The 16,224-nt window shown below is 46.9% G+C and overlaps 1 protein-coding gene across 3 annotated transcripts in view; it reads left to right on the forward strand.

The window, feature by feature from the left end:
- Window positions 1-8,413, forward strand: part of EEIG1 (estrogen-induced osteoclastogenesis regulator 1) — a 44,615-nt gene extending 36,202 nt beyond the window's left edge. For all 3 annotated transcript variants that reach the window (XM_074974162.1, XM_074974160.1, XM_074974163.1), the window contains exons 8-12: window positions 162-266; window positions 595-784; window positions 993-1,114; window positions 2,364-2,433; window positions 3,361-8,413. In XM_074974162.1, coding sequence (XP_074830263.1) covers window positions 162-266; window positions 595-784; window positions 993-1,114; window positions 2,364-2,433; window positions 3,361-3,406 — 533 coding nt within the window. In that variant the 3' untranslated portion in view covers window positions 3,407-8,413. The remainder of the gene's footprint in view (window positions 1-161; window positions 267-594; window positions 785-992; window positions 1,115-2,363; window positions 2,434-3,360) is intronic.
- The last annotated feature ends 7,811 nt before the right edge of the window (window positions 8,414-16,224 follow it).

Below are 16,224 nucleotides of genomic sequence, written 5' to 3' on the forward strand. Positions count from 1 at the left end.
CCTGGCAGCTTCTAGCTCCGTGCAAGTCAGTGCAGAGCAACAAGTGTGCACCCTTCCAGCCTTCCCTGGCCCTAGTGCAACAACGTCCCCATCCAGTCTTTCTGTGGGAAGTGGTGAGCTGGCTGGCTGAGAGATAATGTGAGTGCTCCATTGTTTGGCAGGTGTTCCAGAGGAACCAGACCAGAATCTGTCCAGTCCAGAGGAAGTATTCCACTCAGGGCATTCACGGAACTCCAGCTATGCCAGCCAGCAGTCCAAAATCTCCGGTAATTGTTGACCTGCTGAACTTTGGCATCCGTGTCCAAGAAGGCGCAGGTCTTCAGATCTCCAAATCTGTTTTTCTGTGGCACTCTCCTCCTTTGAGAGTGATTCACAGCCACACCTCTGACCTCCAGCTGCTCTTGAGCCTGCCTTCTGAACTCCCAGTTTTGTGATGACTGCAGATCTGATCTGATCTGTGTAATCCTCTGCCTTTGTGGACTAAGGTTCCTCTCCTCCTCAGTGAAACGTCCCTGCCCTGCCTGGAGACTTGACTATTTGCACTGTGTTGCTGTGGGATGGTAGGTTTGGTTTGTAATGAGTCTCTATCCACAGGTTATAGTACGGAGCACTCTCGCTCCTCCAGTATGTCTGATTTGACCCACCGCCGGAATACGTCCAGCAGCAGCAGCGCCTCTGGGGGGCTCAGTATGACAGTGGAGTGTCCTGAGGGAGAACGGGACCACAAACTAGACAAGCCACCTCGCCCCCCAAGACCAAACATCCTTTTGGATAGATCATCCCGGTAGGTACAGTGTAAAGATGATATCTCTGTGGATGGGGGAAGGCCTAGAAACAAAGGATCCTTCACTCTTCCTTTATCTTTATGGCCTCAGATTTGCTGTTGCTATAATCTGAAAGGAAGAGGCTATAGCTAAAGGACACAGACATCACTGCAGCCTGTGACCCTAGGGGCTGAATCTGTTTGTTTGTTTGTTTTTTTCCCCTCCCAGAAGGAAAAAGGATTCAGTGGAGAGTCACCCAACGTGGGTGGTTGATACTAGGATTGATGCTGATGACATAGTGGAGAAAATTATGCAGAGTCAGGATTTCTCGGACGTCAGCAATACTGAAGGTGAGATTAATACGAGGCGCAGAGGGGAGACTTGCTGCTCCTCTTCCAGCCTTAGCGACATTCATCAACCTCTCTAATCCCAGCTCTGGCATCACCCGATATTGCCTCCCACGCCCCTGTAACTTGCTGTTAGTACTTGCTGGAAGTTTCAGTGGCAGATACCTTAAAGGGACCCCACTGATGTGAAAACTGCATTTCCTTCTGAAAACAGTATGTACCTGCTACTGTTACAAGTAACTGCAGCCGTGAGGCTGGAGGCAAACAGTCCTTCTCTTTTCCATGTTTACCTTTGACAGCACTTCATGTGTAGTCAGTTTCTCTGCTCTGCTGCTCAGTTGGATCACCCTCCTGCATAGCTCTGGGGGCAGCTCCTGGGCATGCTTTTTCCCATGCTGTGCAAGAGGGTGTTTGCCAGTAGCAGCAGCGGAAGCAGGGTAGGTGTGTGCAAAGAGAGGGGAAGGAAGGGTTTAAACATACTGGCACTCGGGCCTGACCAGAAGACCCTTAAGAATACTGCAGAGGAGGAAAAAAGCCTTATCAATCTTTTTAAAGGAATTGAAACCAATGTTTTTAAAAATTGGTCAGTTTAGGGAAAATTTCAAATAGTCCTCTTTTAAAATAAATGCTTTTTTTTTTAAACTAATTTTCTTACCTATTATACAAACCACAGCTTAGATTTACTAGAACTCAAAACTTTAATCTAATTTGGTGTTCATTACTCACACAGTTCACGGTATGCGTTTCTGTCAGCTTGGATGATTAAAAAGGAGTTATCGTGCTTCATTAATGAATTTGCACTTCACTCTCTGTGGGAAAACTAGACAGAACAGGGTACCTCCATAGTGGTGTAATGATGAGATTGCAAATTCTGCAGGGGAATGTTTTTGTCTTTGTTTGAGTTTTTAAAATCCTATTAAGGACTCCTTAATTCAGGACACGGTTTAGAAGTTTATAAAAACCCAACCTAGCCATCAAAACCGTATTCATTAAAATTTGTTTTTAAGTTTACTCTTCCAAAGTCTGATTTGCCCCAGGGGTCTTTCCTAAAGCAACGAGGAGCGGGAGTTCCACAAAGCTTCACAACCATCAGAGCAAGAGTGTAAACTCACCCGCGCTCACAGAAATGGAAAGAAAATGGATTTTTTTCCCTTGCTGAGCATTGTGTAACATGGACCGGAGGGGACATCTGGGGATTGTCAGGAAGGACTGTGGATTTTACTATCTTTTCTTCCTCTTCTCCTATCCGCAGACAGTAACCTGAGGTTGTTTGTGAGCAGAGATGGCACAACTACATTGAGTGGGATTCAGCTGGGAAACAGGTATGGTTCCTGAAAGGTTGGTGGACACTGGGGCTCGGTAAAGATAGGTAAGCTTGTTCTTTGTGTTTAGGAGACTTTCACCTCACCTCAGTAGAAATTTCTGAAGATCGTGTGATACATGATGGCTTTGTTCCCACATTAATACTCTTGGGATCCCTTTAGTCACAGGATGCAGCTGTGCTTGTGTGTATTCAGAGCTCAGCAGAAGCTTGACTAGGGTATTTGATCTTGGCTGCTAGAACGGGGACAGAGGGAAGGTGTGCAAAAGTACAGAACAGTCCAGGGTTGGTCTATCTTTCTCTGCTTTCAAAGCCTGTTCAAGGCAGGCAACTTTGTTGCCCCCTGCTGGATTGTAGCAAAACTGCAAAGCCTAATTCATTCTCCATTCTCAGCTGCATGCTTTCCTGTGTCCACTCAGAGCTCGTTTCCTCTGTGAGGAGAGATGCTATTAAATAGTGTTCCCATAATGCTTTGCGCTGCCATAGCGCCTTTTATCACAGGATCTCAAAGCCATTTACGTTCACTAAACCTCACAAGCTCCAGGATAAGTGGAGTTTGGGGTGAAGTGTCTAATACAAAGTCACACACCAAGTCAGTGGCAAAGCTGTGACTAGAGCCCTGGAGTGCTAAGGCTTTCGCTGCTCCAATAGACAGCTTCTCCTCTGGAGCCTTTCCAAATGTCCTCTGCCTAGCCTCTTTCATCTGTCTCTCGCAGGAAGGAAAAGTGTGTGACAGCCAGTTCTCTTTCCAGCTTTGGGATGTTGATTGCCATTTGGCTGCCTCGCTTTTGTTATGCAGGCTGGTTTAGCTATTTTGAGTATATTTTTTGTTTGGAAAAAATTCCTGAATTCTGAGCTCTGCGTAGATGCTTCTGTATTAATCTAAAGGTGTAAATACAAGAACTTGTTCTCCCCCCTCCTCCTGCAGGGTCTCATCTGGAATTTATGAGCCAGTGGTGATTGAAACCCGTTAAATGTGAAGAACAGGGTAGACCTGCTGGCAACAGACCCCCTACCCCGTCCTCTGCCACACGGATGCCAATCTTTACCTCTCTACATGCAACATTCCAGAAGGGATTTCTCCAGACCCCTCCCCTTATGTTTGCACTGCAGAACGCCTCCGAGACCATACCACTCCAGAACGTGCACTTTTCCTGCCTTGGCATTAACTCCCCACTCATCCCCGTGCTTCCAAACACCCTTGAATTCCCTGCAGATCCAAGGGGTCTGTCTGGAAGCCTTCTCTTTGTTGGAGGATGTTCCTCCCTTCCCCAGTCCCTCATTCCATGCATTGCTTCCTTACTAGGGATTTCTTCACTCCTGTATCTGCAAACCTTTGGGTTGTACCACTGTGAACTTTTCAAACCACTGAAGGGGAAAACCAGAACTGACAAACCACGAGAGCAGTTCCTTGTTGAAACAATGAGCTGGCCACTTGTAGGATACTTGATTCCACTGATTCTGCATTGTGGATTGCAAGGAAACTTCACCTCCTATGGCAACATTTTACTGAGCAACGAATCCAAAAAACCAACCCCCCCAATCATCTGCTCATAGGAAACATTTCCCAAAAGTGCATTTCAGAAAACGAATGAAACAGACAGAGATGGAAGTCAATGTTAAAGGTTAAATGCTATCGCTTGTTAGCTTCACTAACTGCAGTACCGCCTTTCACTGCTGGGCATGGGAGGCCGTTTTCATTGGTTGGTATTAGCAGGAGCACTTTAGAAATTCCATATGTGCCCAGAACAGGGGGTGTGATTTGGTTGTGATGATCTCTCCCGTCATGGCAAGAGTGGCTAAACGGTTGTCTTTCCCAACCAGAGCCAGTGAGGGAACTGGTTTCTGGTTGACCCTTCGTGCTGTGCGAGAAGGGAGCCATTGTCAAGTCAGTCCCCTTCTACGCTGGGGAGCAGCTTTGACTAATGCAGAAAGAAATGGCTAAATCTCCGCTACTTTGGTGGGGTGGAGCCCTCCTGCTGCACTAGCCACAGCAGCCATTCTCCTCCGCTCCGGAGGTGCGAACTCTGGGTCGGACAGGCTTAAACCTGTCGTCTTGGTTGATCTTTTCACGGTTGAGCTTTTTCTCATTTGGTTTCTGCAGTTGCCTGAAACATTAACTGCCCTTTTTTTCCTGGCGCGATGTGGCAGAGAAGAGGTGAGCCTTTTTCAGCTCCCACTTGTAGATTTCTCCCGGCTGCTGAATTACAGGTGAGGATCTAGGCAGGCTTCTGCCTTGGGTCGGCTGCAGGCTGTGTTCGCAGCCCTTTCTGTACAGGCGCTTTCAGCCTATAAGCTATTTCTGTGTGGTGCTCGTTCGTTTTTTGCTGTTGTCCGGTAGTAGCACTCGGCAGCCATGCGCTTTGATTAACAGCACACTCCAGGTCACTGGCAATACACATGTGCGTGCACACACATCCTGTTTTTCTCACACACGCTGTCCCATTTAGCAGGAAGAAGTCATTTCTGATTGATCTTTTTAGTTTTTCAAATTCTTAATTATGGCCAAGCTTTTTTCAGGACTAAAGCTTGTGTCCCTGGGTAACTAAAACACATGCAGATGAGCTGCTGGGAAAGGCAATTCCACAGATGATTGCAAGACTGAAGGGGCCTGGATTTCTAGTCTGACTAGCACCAGTGGCTTGGATGGGGAGGATTCTGTGAGCAGAACAGCAAGGCTGGCTCTAGCTGTTTCTGCGACAGACCCACCAGTCCCTCTCCATTTGTTCTGTAGCTGTGCAGACAGCATCTTGGGAGGGCACTTTTTCTCTCGGCCACCTACCTTCCCCTCGGAAAGAATTAACGAATCTTGGTCTAGGCCCGTCAAACCTTCTGGTTGAACATGGGAAAGAGCTCCTGGTTAGACCAAGTCTGTCCAAAGCCAAGGCCCTTTCACTCTTGCCTACATTTTAATCATCATCTCCTCTCCGCTCAGGTTGGTAGCGGGTTGGTGAGATGCCCAGCTGGCTTAGGTAGGGCTGGCTCTACACTGTTGAGGATCCCAAAGGTTTGGAGAAGGGGGAGAATTAGTTCCTTGCCTCTCCCTCCAGAGCTGCTGCCAGAGAAGGTGGGTTGGCTGGCACAGCGCCCCTCCAGCAGTGCTTCCCACTGCTTTCCCTGTGGGCAAAGGCACTCTATGGTGCGGAGCCCCCTGAAGTCAGTGGGAGCAGTGAGTGAACTGTGGGTATGCAGCACTCCTGGAAACCGGCTCCTAAATGTCCTCCACCTTCCAGCAGCAGTTCAAGGACTTGGGAGGAGATGAGTAACCCAGGAATGAGTACAAAGCCAGGTCAGTTTAGCTGCTTCCTTCCGGTGTCCATCTTGCTTGTTACTACAGCAATGGCTAGGAACCAAGAGCCTTTGTTCTGGGTTCCAGCTGGCAAGAGAGGTAACTGGACTGGGAGGGGATGTTTGCTGTTAGACATGTCACAAAACACCCTTTGAGACAAAGGGAGAAATAGCTCCTTCCAGGGAGACAACAGGAGGAGCAGGTTAGCTTTCAAAACCTATGTCCTCCCCTGTCACCAGGCTGGCAAGCAACCCTAACCTCTGATCCTGAGATGTTGGAGAGCTGCGGCCTTTCTGTAGATTGCTGTCTCTGGCTTTGCAGCAGTTCAGTGCTCTGCTGTTTAAATTCTTGACAGTTTTTGTGCCTCTTGGTCTTGTTTCCTGGCAGTTGTTGATGAGTTTGTAGATGTTGGTCTGTTAGCAGCTTTTAGCTCAGACCCCTCCTGTTTTGACTAAGAGCAGCCCTAGTCATCTGGAACAAGTGAGTATAGCTAATCTTGGATTGTTCAGAACAGGGCCAGGGAGGGAGGAGTTGTCTTTCCACATACCACACCAAATTCCAGCTTCGCATCCTTCCTCACAAGTGATGCCCAACAGTCCCGCAGCCTGGTGCTGCATGTGTACTTTGAGCAGGCATTGGGATCATCTGGACAGCAGCCCTGCTGCCTGGCTGGAAGCTTTGTATCTTGCAAGCACTTTTTTCCTTATGGCATTGCTGGTATTTGTTGCTAGTTGGGATGCTGAAGAATATTTTGCAAGTTTGTCAAACTTAAACCACTGGTTAGTTTCCAAGTCTTTTTTCCTTGAAGTTTATTGAATTTTTATAAACCCAGCAGGCTGGTGTTCTTTGACTGCATTGTGGTGTTGTCGTTGTTTCATGGATATTTTATTCCGGGGGGGCTAAGGGAGGTAACTTTTCCTCCCCCAATTGTCCCCTTCTCAGGGGATCCAGAAGTGAACTAGGCAAGGGAAGGGCCCTCTGGCAAGATTTTGCATCCCTGATCAAGGGTGTAGGCCCTGGTCTCTGGTGCAGGAGAGCAGGATGGTTAAGCTGGGCTGACCCCGGGGAGCAGAGCTGGATTCCCTGCCCCCCTGCCCTCAGCCCCCAGGGCCAAGTTGGAATGGAATGGACTGGATTCCACACTCCCCATTACAACAGATTAACATTTCAAGACCTTTCTATTTGGAAGCCCACTGCAAAGCGTGGGGTCTTCAGCCTATCTTTTTTTATTAACTTTTTTAAAGAAACTATAAACTGAAGAATTATATGGGAAGGGCAGATGTAAAGGTCATGACTCGGCATAGCCCCCAAATGAGTCAGGGAAGGAGACTGGCTCGGCTCTGCTTGGGATGGGAATGGGGAAAGGATGACCTAATGCCTCCAGTTTCTCTGTGACTGGCACTTTAAATGGGAGCTTTCATGCTGTCCTGATGATTTAAGGACAGTCAGTTTCTTAGCGTCTCCCCCACCGTCACCCTCTGGAAGGAAAGTTTAGCCCTTTTAAGTGTTTGTTTTGGTTTTTAGAGTGTTTAGAACTGGGCTGAGATCTGAAGAAAGTTGTTGCATTAAAATTTAATAGGAGGGATTGATTTTATTTTATTGCGTCGTCGTTTTAAAGTCATGGTTGTGCAGCTGGACTCTGCACTCACCACCCTCTGGGAAATCTCGCTCCAGGTACGCTTGAGACTAGAGTGCCCAGGTGAGAGAGGCTCCCCTCCTGGGGAGAGGGAGCTGAGCAAACCTTCCCCACCCTGTTCCCTTGCTGCCTTACCTCAGGAGCTGCTAACTAATTCATTGCTCCTCTCCTCTCCCCCAATCCCAAGCTGAGGGAGTTGCTGCTCCAGTGACTCAGTCCTGTAGACAGGGCTGGTCTCTCTGGGCCTGTTCCCACAAACACTGCGCCCGGTAGCGAGTGTTTGTGGTACTTACAAGCCGTCACCTCTACCTAATGGGCTGATCCTGCAAAGTCCAGTCCCCACCCCCCAAGCTGCATTTTCCATCAGCCCTCCTTTGCAGTCCTAACCCAGTCTCCTCCACAGCTCCATGGAGCTGTTGCTCCTACCCCACTGGGAAGGAGTGAGCATAGAAAACCTGGGAAATCACAGGAACTTGGAAGAAGGTTTGAGATGGAGGTGCAGCTGATCCTCTTACTTGCCTTGAGAGAATAAGAAAATGTTTGTTAAAGCCCATATTTTTTCATGTGGGGGGGAAAGGGGAGATCATGTTTTATTTTCTCGAACGTGAATTGAACTCAGTGATCTTCAGAAGAGAAGCGCACTCGATTTATATTCAGATGCTATAGAGAGAGAGATTACAGATATTTTTGGAAAGGGAATGGGTCTATGCAAATTTCCAAAATGGCTTGAAAGAGAATTTAACTTTTTTTTTTACTTTGAAATCTAAAGAAGAGAAAATCTAATTTTTTTCACAAAGCAGAAGTGCGTGGAGAAAAGCTACTTCCACGGCTCTATTTTGATGTTGATTCTCGGAAAGTTTATGGGCTGGAGGGAATGACTATTTTTCACCATTTTTATCTTGCTCCTCTAGTTTTGTTTCTTTTCTAATGGAATGCTGTGCCATCTTTGATTCAGCAGATCGTGTCTGTATTTTCTGTATCTGGTTCCTAATGTAGAAAAATAACAAATATAAGAGGAAATCACTATAATGTCAAATGTTGTTATGGTTTTGGGGAAAATAAAGGTTTTTTGGTACTTCACTTATTGATCCTTGGTTTGTTTCTCTCCCCCCCTTCGCTCCCCTCCCAGTTGCATCTTGGGTTTTCTTAATCTCCTTGCTGATGAAAGTGAAGCTGTGTATATGCAGTACCTTGCACAGTGGGCTCCTACATGTCCCTGCAATACAAATAATTGACCCATGGAATCCCTCCAGGAATTCTGGGATAGCAGCTAAGCTATGAAGGGCTTATTTAGCAGGACTCTCCCTCCCTTGACTTAATTACTGGAGGTGGGTCAGAAGGGAAATCAAGAGGGTTGCAAATAGCACAAGCCCCACACCCAACGTGTAGTGGATCCCCTGAAATGGGGGTGGGGGTTTCCAGTCTCAAAGAGGAATACAAGAAAGATGCAAAGTAGATCTAGCTTGAAATGCCTGAGCAATACATGGAAAGGGAGTTTGGTCTGCATTGATGCAATTGCCACCATCTTGCCCAGTACAGGAAAAGATAGTGTTCAATCCTGGGCAGACCAGATCCACTCTGTGTGCCTGCATTGACTACTGCTTTTGTCCGGAAAGACAAAAGGCAGAGGTTCCCAGACTGGTCCGTGGAGCATCTGCTGGCCATCTGCAGCGATCTGGCTGAACACATGGTTCTGGTCCCTCATTTGAACTGTGGAGAAGCCGGGAATCTATTAAACAGCTTCAGAGGGCTAGGCTAGTCTACACGCTACCCAGGTTTTGGTAATACAGCTATACGGGCAGAGCCACCTCATGTAAAGCTGTCTATACCTAGAAAAGGAGTTTTTCTGCTGCGTGGTAACACCACCTCCCTGACGACAATAGCTGGGCCCACGGAAGTGCTCGCCTGGATTTGCCAGCATACCTATGTCAGCTGGTGGGAGGAGAGAGTGAGAGACACAGCTATACTCACAAAACTTTGTAGCATAGACCTGGCCCCAGTATTCCCCTTCCATGAAGGTTATGGCTGTCGCCACTACAAGGTGCTTGTGAGATTGCACATGGAAGGGGAAGTGCCAGCCAGGGAGAAATGAGAACCCTTGCTGTAGAGAGACTCAACCTGCACCCTTTCCAAGATAATCTGCTTGGAGCTGCACGCTGGTTAAACTTGGCATCCTGGGTTTTGCTTCATCCTCCCCCAAAAAGTTTCTCTGTTATCAAATGCCCAAATCTTTTAAATCCCACCCCATATACTTCCTCACTTGCCCCATGGGCTCCCTTCCAGCGCCATTAATACCTTTCAGCTGGCTTGTTGGGAGCAATGCAAGACAGCTCATTCTTTTCTCTTTCTTCCTGGCAGGGGTGGACTGATTTTAAATCAAGGTGATTTAAACAACCAAGTGGAAAGCCTCGATTTAAATCACTGATTCTAAACAACTTTTCCATTTGTACTTCTGTTATTTCCTAGAGAATGGTGCATTCTCATTGGATGATATAACCATTAAAATATGTTGATTTATAGCTACATGGAACCTTTACACTTGATTTGGTACATCTTTTTGCTTCCCAGGAGAGTACACTGTAACAACATCCATTTACTTAAGCAATTATGTCGCTTCATATTTTCAGATTTTTATTAATTAGGCATTTTTAGTATGTTAGGAAATGGTGACTGAGTGGAGTCGTAAATATTCATAATTTGAGAACTAAGCCAATCAGAGCTCAGGTAGGGAGGAGCTATAAAATAGGGGTATGAGACCACCCAGGGAGACTCATGGGATACACCATGGTGTCAGCAGCTGGGTCCCAGTGCCTGTGATGACTTTGCTCGTCTCTCGCAACCAGTAGAGCACCCCCTGAGCGCCCTCCTCACCTACCCAGGATCAAGCCCTTAATACTGCACGTGACCTATTCTCTATGAAACTTGACCTCCAAAGTTAATGTTTTTCCCTAGGTTCTTCCTTTACATAGAAAAGCAGCCTTGAACTCAAAAAATTTTTATAGACTCATGGATTCAGGCTACTTACTTATTTAAATGTTTAAAGAGATTATAATAAATTTAGGCCTTAATATATTTTGTGTTACATTCAAATTCATTTTAAATTAGTTTTTTTAAAGTATTATAATTTAAATAATATTTAAAAATCCAATTTAAATAAAATCTTTATTTAAAAAAAAATCATTTTTATCCACCCTGTGGAGTGGGGGATTGCATGCGAAAACTGCATTAATGTGATTTAGGATGCATTCTTCTGGCTACATAGAATACTTAGTGTTGGCCAAAGGAGCTGATTTTAATCCACACAGTCAATCCGTTTCAAGATGTCAAAAGGCTCACAAAGACCAGGTGTTCATGGGAATTGAAACCAGATCAACCTGTTAACCCTAAGCAAATAAAGGCCAGTGCTGGAAGAAGCGTTGGCCCTTTTTTAGACCCTGAGTGCTGCATTTTGAGAACTGTTTAACAAAAGGAAATTCACCACTGGCACTTGGTGGGAGCAAGGCAAATTCTGCTCCATTTGCTTTCTAGGTCAGGCATTTGCCCACGTTTCAACAGCAGCACCAGTGTTCTTAACCTAGTCCCTAGAGCACTGTGCAAACATGCACTAATGTATCCCCACCCCTTTGATGGATCCTGTAATCTGTAGATTTGTGCTTTAGGTGCCTGTTTAATTTAGCACATGATTATTTGTAGTGCAGAAGTACATAGAGGCCTCAAGATAAGAATGTCATTGTGCTAGGCACAGCAGGGTAGGGCAAAGTGCAGCAATGCACATGCACTTCCTAAGTGTCTGCACAAAGGAGGGTAGTCCAAATAGACGAGACATTTAAGGGGTGGAGGAGAGGAAGGATCATTTCCCTCTTTTGTCATTCTCTCTGACTCTGGCCCAATGAGCTAATGGGATCCTGAGATCCATAAACAGGAATTTCGGGTAGGAGTAGAGGTTCTTTTACTCCTCCATTTGCTGCACTGCTGCTGGAATCCGATGTCTAGTTCTGGAGCCTATGATTCAAGGATGTTGATAAATCCGAGAGATTTCAGAGAAGAGCCAGGAGAATGGTGAAAGGATTAGAAAGCCTGCCTTACAGTGATAGACTCAAGTAGCTCGACCTATTTAGCTTAACAAAGAGAAGGTTAAGGGATGACTTGGTTGCCGTCTAGAAGAACCTATACGGGGAACAACTATTTAATAGGCTCTTCAATCTAGTAGAGAAAGGTCTAACACGATCCAATGGCTCGAAGTTGAAGCTAGACAAATTCAGACTGGAAATACGATGTAAATTTTTAACAGAGTAATTAACCACTGGAAAATGTATCAAGGGTCATGGTGGATTCCTAATCACTGACCGTAATTAAATGCAGACTGGGCATTTGTTTCTAAAAGATCTGTTCCAGGAGTTATTTTGGGGAGGCTCTATGGCCTGTGCTACACAGGAGGTCAGACTAGAAGGGTGCCTCTCCCCCCATTCATTGTACAGGGCGCCTAGGCACAGAGCTCAGGCTTTATGGATTGCAGAGGCATTCCTGTGATTTTTTTTTTTCTAGGTGCCGCGTCACTCAGCATTGCATACCTAAGTGCCTTGCCTTAACCACAAGGCTGATCTTCCTCCTAGGAGGCTTGCCACAGACTTGTGTCTGTATTATTGTCGCTGTCCCAGCCTGCCCCTCTCTGCTGGGACATTGCCGGGAGGATTTCTGTATCTTAGGGCTCGTCTACACCGGCAATGTTAAAGCACTGCCGCGGCTCTAAAAAACCCACCTCCACGAGGGCTTTTTTCACACTCCTGAGCGAGAAAGTTGCAGCACCGTAAAGTGCCAGTGTAGACAAGCCCTTACTCTTTGTTGACTTTTCAAATCTATGAATGAAGCAAATGGACGTACAGCAGGTGTTTTCAGTCTGAGTATGCTCTGCATTGCACGGCCGGGGGGATTAACTGAGAGGCTGTTTGTAGCTCACTATGCCTGCCAGAGCTGACTATCGAGCTGAGGCATTTCTGGCTTCCAGCTCCACAGCCTCCAATAGCCTGTTCTCCTCTTTGCTGTGTTTACAAATGCCCATCTCTTGGGACAGGGTTCCCCGCTTCCCCTGGTCAATCAGAGGCACAATCTGGAGGGAGGTAAAAACCACAAGAAGCAAGTCCTTTCTAGCTCCCTTCATTTTAGCTTCTTTTTAGGAAGCCAGGCCCTGGTTCTGCTGTGAATATTCCTTGTCTACATGGGAGAAACTACCTGGCACAGGTATAGTGGAATAACCTGCTCTAGCTATTCCAGAACAACTGCCCAGGCTGGAGCCACTGTTCCAGAGCAGAGCCATTTGAAAATGAAGTAATTAGTCTGGAATAAAATAACTTATTTTGCAATAGTATCCACCGGGGCAGTTATACCAGAATAGCTACCGAGGAACAGTTATTCTGTTCTAGCTACACCAGGAAGTTTCCACCATCAAGACAAGCCCTAAGGCCCAGCAAGAGCGGGCAAGAAGGAATCAGGAATGGAGTCCAATTAGAAACTGGAATGTGCAAACTTAACTTCCACTCAGATTCCTTCCTCAAGGCCTCTGAGCCAAATTGCAATCCAGCCAAATTCCATGGCATTTGTGACTTTCCAGTTTCAGGAAGGAAGGGTTTTCAGCATTTAACACTTTTAGGGAGGGAGGTGGCTCCCTTGATTCTTATCTACACATAAGAGCATTTAATCTGTTTTCTTGCAACAACAGGTAGAGATTTATCCTCAAAGCCCTTTACAAACATTACTTTAAACCCTACTAACCATTGTCAATTGCCTCCACCCCCACCTCCTTTTTTGTGAGGTGCAGATGTCTCACCTTGGCTAAATAAAATAAGCAGGCTTATAGCCCAACCAGTGTCCTTGCTGGATTTGGTCTCCTGGCCAGGAGCTGTTCTGAAGTCATAAAACAGACTTCAGAAGAAAATGAAGTAGAGCTCACTGTTAATAAGAGAGGTTTCTGGATTTGAATGAAGTTCTTTTCTCAAGTTGGCAGGATGTTTGAAAAGCAGTCAGTTCATATCCACTAAGCTGATGGCACCTTACCAATGATAAGTTACTTGTCCTAGAATCTAGACAGACTGATCAGACAGTATGTCACAAATCATGATAACCTAGTCAGGGAGATGAATTAAATCTCAACACACCTCTGTGCTAAACAGAGCAAACTCTTAAATCAGCATTGGCTGTAAACTCAGATTCTCCATAGGTCACTTAATGAGTTAACAAACAACGTTAAAGAATTAGATTGTGGGTTAAATATAAATGCATCCTTCATGGCCACAGAGTTCAGTGAATGTTATCTAGCTGCTGATCTGTTGTTTCAACATGGGCTTTTTTGGAACTCTCTAACTACATCTCCAGCTGGGTTTTCATTTCAAGACTATTCTATATTTAAGGAACTCATGGCCCTGATGGGAGACAGCCCAGGATGAAATATTCGGCTTGTATGTAACAGTGCACAGAGTGATCGGGTGTTCCAGCCAACAGCACAATCTGGTTTCCTTTGGAAGTAAATATTTTGTTCAGGCTTTTCAAACACATTAAATTAATATCCAGTTTACAAGGCCTGGCGTAGCATTGAAATGAAGTCCTGTGTGGCAGTGAGTAATTCCTAACCTTCAAGATTCCTTGCCTCTTGCACATTGCTGTACGTCAGCAAACAATCTGGAAATGATGATGCTTTTCGCATCTGATTCAGTCCTCTCTAGTTCTTCTCAGAATTGTGGAAATCCCTGGAATAATTCCTTGTGTCTGTTAGCTCTTCTGTAATTAATGCCTTCTGCATTCTCCAACCTGTTACCCAGCTTTGGGCCTTCCTCCTGTTACTGTTTGCAGCTTGTTGGGAAACAACAGTTAATCCGGGAGAGTGGGAGGCTGATTCTTCCACTTTGATGTGCCTTTCCGGGGGAGATTAAGCAAAACAACCCGTAGGTCCCCTGAGAGTTCAGGCCTGGGGCGTCTCTCTCTTCTGTGGATGAAAACTCATCCCCATCTCCCAAATCATGGGATAGGGCAGGAGGTCTGTGCTACCTAATCTAGTGGAAGGTGTAGGCATCCCTTCCTACCTCTCCATCCTGTATCGTCACTTGCAGAGGCAGATGGTTCTAGTACTGACCAATAATGGGAATCCGAAATGATTCTCTTCAACACCAGGGTGATCTGAAGGCTATTGCCGTGTGGAGATGTATTGCATCTTTGTTTGCTGTAACTTGTATTTCAGTAGCACCTAGGAGTACCAGCCATGGACCATGCACCCATTGTGCTAGGTGCAAACACAGAAGAGAGACAGTCCCTGCTCCAGAGCATAAGACAGCTAGAGGCAGACAGACAAGGGAGTACAAGGGGAAAATGACCATATTGACCTCTGTCACTTCCTTCCCCCCCCCCCCCCCAGTGACCACCACACCTACACAGCTAGAAGATCAACCTCTGGGGGCCATGTAGGATGGTGGTTACTCCCATCTACCTGTTCTCTGGTGGGGGCCCCCCTTTTTTGCTGAATTCCTTGATTGGGGCTTTCGTGGCACAGTGCCCTGTCTGTAACTGTGCACTGTCTTGGATTTTCAATGCCTGCAGTGGTTCATCCATCTTGGCAAATACCATGGGCCTTTTCTCCCCTGCCTGGCACCTGGTGTAATCACTTCTGTGTAGTCACCGCACCAGTTGTCTGCATTCTCCTGGGTGTTGCGGGTTGCACCCTTTTCACCCAGATTTGAACAATTCCTGGGATGCAAGCAGTGGAGAATAACAACAGTACCTCCCTCTTCAGCAGTAGATCTCACAGCACTGTACAAAAGAGGTCAGTACCATCCCTATTGGACAGCTGGGGAAACTGAGTTACAGAGCAGTGAAGTGACTTACCCGAGGTCATGCAGCAGGCCAGAGGCAGAGCCAGGAACAGAACCCAGCTCTTCTGAGGGCAATCCAGTGCTCTGCCTACTAGGCCACATTTCCTTCAGGCCCTTTGTTTTCCCAGCAGCTCTGTCATACCAACTAACCCCCTTGATTCCTATTTTATAACTTCCTTCTATCACCACTGGCCTCTGCTTGGGTCACTCACCTGGGCGTGTGCATCTTGATACTCGCCTCAACAAAAGCTAATTTGCCTGTCTGAAGACACAAAGGTCCAGTCTGGCAGATTCTGCCTACGCTGGGTACCTGAAATAGCCCCAGTGATTTCACTGCTACACAGGGTTGCTTGTGTTTGCGGCATCAGCAGGTTACAAGGCAGAAACTAAAGCACAGAGCTGGCAAAATAACTTGCCCAAGCCGCAGAGTGAATGGAACCCAGACTCCTAATCGGAGCACCAGACCATCCCAATCCACTGAAACGGGAGACTTTCCTCGGCCTCTGCTTGCTCCAGTGCCTGGCTGGACTCTTCCTGGGTGTGGTCCTCTTCCAGTCCCCAGACCAGTAGCAGAGCCTGCACCAGGGCTGCTCCTCCGGGCTGATCCGGATTCCTCTGGCAGCGCGCATGGGACGGAGGGCACAGGAGCCTGTGGCAGGGAAGGGCTGATGAAACGTGGGGCTGGGCGCAGACCCGGCCCCAGACTATTCTGAAGCATCTAACCCTGGGATTGCAGGCCCCACAACCCTTGTGTTCATCTCTCCTACTCAGTCAAATCCTGAAACGACCCTGTCACCCTTTTCCTGGTCCCGCCCAAAGCAGCCATCCATCACTCTAGGAGGAGAAAGCTAGGTGGGGGCATTCTCTGGGGCCTTTTCCCTGACCCTTATCCATGTGCCCATTTAGCCCCAGGAGGCATCCACTGACTCCTTGGAGCAGTGGGCACGGTGTGGAGGGCTCTGCTGGGCATTCCCTTCTGGATTTGACCCTGTCCCTGCCCTCTGGTCATTT

The sequence above is a fragment of the Natator depressus genome, chromosome 16 (assembly GCF_965152275.1).
Source record: "Natator depressus isolate rNatDep1 chromosome 16, rNatDep2.hap1, whole genome shotgun sequence".
Lineage (NCBI taxonomy): Eukaryota > Metazoa > Chordata > Testudines > Cheloniidae > Natator > Natator depressus.